The sequence below is a fragment of the Galeopterus variegatus genome, unplaced genomic scaffold (assembly GCF_000696425.1).
Source record: "Galeopterus variegatus unplaced genomic scaffold, G_variegatus-3.0.2 Scaffold6748, whole genome shotgun sequence".
NCBI lineage: Eukaryota > Metazoa > Chordata > Mammalia > Dermoptera > Cynocephalidae > Galeopterus > Galeopterus variegatus.
In genome coordinates, this window is record NW_007732859.1 from 77,547 (window position 1) to 81,478 (window position 3,932).

Consider the following 3,932-nt stretch of genomic DNA (forward strand, 5'->3'; position numbering starts at 1 on the left):
ATTCAGTTAGAGGTGGTTTAAATCTGTTTCCTTATTTCCTGTTAGTTGATGGCTGCCTTTAGCTCCTAGAAGTCTCTATTGGTCCTTGCACATAGCTCCCTATGTTTCAGAACCAGCATAGTGTGTCAGATTCTCCTTGTGCTGCCATCTCTCTAACCTCTTCTGCCTTTTACTTTCACTCTTCGTAACTCAGGTGATTAGACTGGGCATACCTGCACAATCCAGGATGCTTTCCCCTTAACCTTAACCTTAATCACATCTTCCAAGTCTCTTGTGCGATTATGAGGTAACATATTCTCAGGTTCTGGGAGAATTAGAATGTAGACATCTTTGTTGGGGGCAGAGGGGAGCAGTATTCTGCCTAGACAAACACTTTATATTCCAGAATCATAATGGATATATTATGTGATCCCAAGAAAATATTTCTGTTTTCTTTGTTAGGCATTTAGGAGGGTACTATTTCTATTTCTTTTTTTACGTTTTAAGAAATTTTTCCTTGAAAGATAATTGTGAATGGTAGAGGGAATGATTAAGACAATTATTCATAAGACAATTATTCATTAGTTTTAATTTCATTAAAGTCCTTTGTAACAATGTTACGTATGAGTAGATGTGACATTTTTTTGAATAGTCTTAATAGTCTTAATATTTAGAGAAGTTTAAGATTCATGGCACAACTGAGCAGAAGGTATGGAGATTTCTCATATTCCCTTTGCACTCATACATGCATAGCCTCCCTCATTATTAACATCCCTCACTAGAGTGGTTCATTTGTTAAAATTGTTTGAACCTACATTGACACATCATTATCACCCAAAGTTCATAGTTTACATTAGGGTTCATTCTTGTAGTTATACATTCTAGGTGTTTGGACAAATGTATAATGGCATGTGTCCACCATTATATTATATAGAATAGTTTCACTGCCTTAAAAGTCATCTGCAGTCCACCTATTTATCCCTCCGTCCCCCCCAACCACCGGCAACCTCTGATCTTTTTACTGTCTTCATTGTTTTACCTTTTCCAGCATGCCATGTAATTGGAATCATACAGTATGTATCCTTTTCAGATTGGCTTCTTTCACTTACTAATATGTATTTAAGTTACCTGCATGTCTTTTCATGGCTTGATAGCCTGTTTCTTTTTAGCAATGAGTAATATTCCATTGATTTATTTATCCATTCCACGGGTGGTTTATCCATTCCCACTCAAAGACATCTTGGTGGCTTCCAAGTTTTGGCAATTATAGATAAATTATAAATAAAGCTGATGTAAATGTCCTTCTTCAGGTTTTTGTGTAGACTCAAGTTTTCATTTTCTTTGGGTGAATACCAAGGAGCATTGTTTGTGGATCATATGATAAGAATATGCTTAGTTTTGTAAGACATGATTTAATTGTCTTCCAAAGTGGCTGTACCGTTTTTGCATTTCTGCCAGCAATGAATGAGAGTGCCTGTTGCTGCACATCCTGTCCAGCATTTGGTGTTGTCAGTGTTCAGGATTTTGGCCATTCTAATAGGTGTGTAGTGGTAATTTGCATTTCTCTGATGACCTGTGATGTGAAGCATTTTTTCATATGCTCATTTGCCATCTGTATATCTTCTTTGATGAGATGTCTGTTAAGATCTTTGGTCCATTTTTAAATTACTAAGCAAATTAAGTAGTGTAGCCTGAAACTTGTTCAGGGGATATGATTTATAACTTTTCCCCATATTCTGCACTTTTTCCATAACCATTGAGAATTTGAGTGTGATAGATTTTGTTATGGTTATCTCTTGCCAAGAAGGCGATCATTTGTAGCAGATTTTTTTTTCCACTATGCTTTTTATATCAAGAAACAGTTTGCTCTGGTAGTTGGAAAGAAAAGTAAATCAACTTGATAGTGTTCTCTGGTAATCCAGAACTAGTATAGCAGTTAATTTTTATGTTTATTCTAATTTTTTTGTTTGTTTTCCTAAGAGCGAGAGATAAGAAAACCCTGGTAAACAAAATACAGTGTATACAATTATCACTGCACCTACTTCTATATTTTTGCTTCTGTTTTCTCAGAGTGAATAGCAGTTTCTTGCACAAAGTAAATGATTGGTAAATAGGTGTTCAATGAATGAATAAATGTGTAAACAATGTGGGGACTTTAAGGGTTGAAATGTGATTAGCGCCCACAGTAGAAAGTTGGTTTATATGCTAATAAACTTTTATGTTTGGGGGACTTCGTGGATTTTGTGGCATTTTTTTCTCAAGAATAGTATGATTAGTTTGTAGTTCATTCTTCCAGTCTCTAGATATTAATTTCTAGCAGCCATAAGTAGTTTGGTCATGATAGTTTTAAAGTTTTCATACAAAAATCTCTTCTATGGCCCTTTCCCCAGTGCACAGGTTTTGAGTAGAAGGAGTAAATAACTGATTATATGGTAAAAGGATTTATTTTAATCTAAACTAATATACAGAAAAATTTAATTTCTCATCACTCTCCTCATCTGTCTTCTAAACAACTGGGTTTTTGAGGACTCTGACAGTTTTCTCTTTAGCTATTTCTGTGACCAAGGACAGAATTCTCTTCATTCTCAATCATTGTTCTTAAAAACCATTCTGTTTTTTCTTTAATAGATTCCTATTGTTTCTTGCCTTACCTCCTATCTAGGTTTAGAAGGGTATGAGACTCCAGTGATGTGCCTGCCACAGGAGAAGGGAAGGGTATTGTAAGGAGAAATTACATTTTTAAAGTTTAAAGAATAAAGAAGGGAACTGACTAGGGTAAGGTAGAATTCAAGGCCTAGAACTGATACAAGAAAGCCTTATTTTCTAATTCTATAATTACTAATATTGCCTACACTTATTTTTAGTTAGTTTTCCTATAAAAGGGTAATTTTAAAAATTATTTTTAGATGAAAATAAGAAACCAGTTTATTTGGTTACAACACTGGATAATACGGTGGATGATCTCTTAACACTGGAATATGTGAAGGTAAGCAGTTCTTTTTATATCTGCTTGATGTGGTAAGTATACTGCTTTAGTGTTGTAATCAAGTTTCATACGTTTAGTAATACTGTTTGTTTAATCTTCATTCTTATTTAATCTATGTAACTCCTCACACTTGTTCTTTTTTTGTCTTGTCATCCTGTGTTAAATAGTTGTGATTTTTAAATACTTCATATAGCAAAATAAAGATGCCTGTGTTTGAAATAGAAATGACCTGAAGTTTGTTTTTGCTGCCTAGAGTGTTGAAAAAGAAACAAACTTTTTATTCTTAATGGAATTTATTGTTGTATATAATGCAAGGTGATGCTTTTACTTCATTTCCCACCATTGTCTGAAGTTACCTCATTTTCCTAGTGTCAGTGACTCCGTTCCTTTTCTATTGGTTTATGATTATCTATCTTATCATCTGTTAAGTCTGTTTCTGATTTATTCCATGTTTTCAGTGACCTGTTTTTATGTAAGTGCCATATTATTTTAATAATTACTTTAGAATAATGCTGAAAGAGCATTTCATTTCTTTTAAGACTGTTTTTGCTATCCATAATAGATATAGATATTTTAAGATTTTTGTTGCATATGCATTAAATAGCTTTTATATTACAGACATGTTCTATATCTAAAGAAAATGAATGGATAAAGAAAATGTATATATACACAATGGAATACTGTTTAGCCTTAAGAAGGGGAGAAATCCTGTTATTTATAACAACATGAATGATTCTAGAGGACATTGTGCAAAGTGAAATAAGCCAAGCACAGAAAGACAAATACCACATGATCTCATTTATATATGGTATCTAAAGTTGAAGTAGACAGTAGACTGATATATTTTGTATATTTCAAATATCTAAGAGAGTAACTTAAAATGTCTCACCACAAAAAAATGATAGGAAAGTGAGGTGATGGATATATTAATTAGCCTGATATAATCATTTCACATTGTATACACATA

At 33.2% G+C, this 3,932-nt stretch overlaps 1 protein-coding gene across 1 annotated transcript in view; it reads left to right on the forward strand.

The window, feature by feature from the left end:
• Window positions 1–3,932, forward strand: part of LOC103606627 (vacuolar protein sorting-associated protein 13A-like) — a gene marked incomplete at both ends in the record, with an annotated part of 116,991 nt that overhangs the window by 71,485 nt on the left and 41,574 nt on the right. Inside the window, one exon of the mRNA XM_008591191.1 lies at window positions 2,886–2,965. Within this exon, the coding sequence (XP_008589413.1) occupies window positions 2,886–2,965 (80 nt within the window). The remainder of the gene's footprint in view (window positions 1–2,885; window positions 2,966–3,932) is intronic.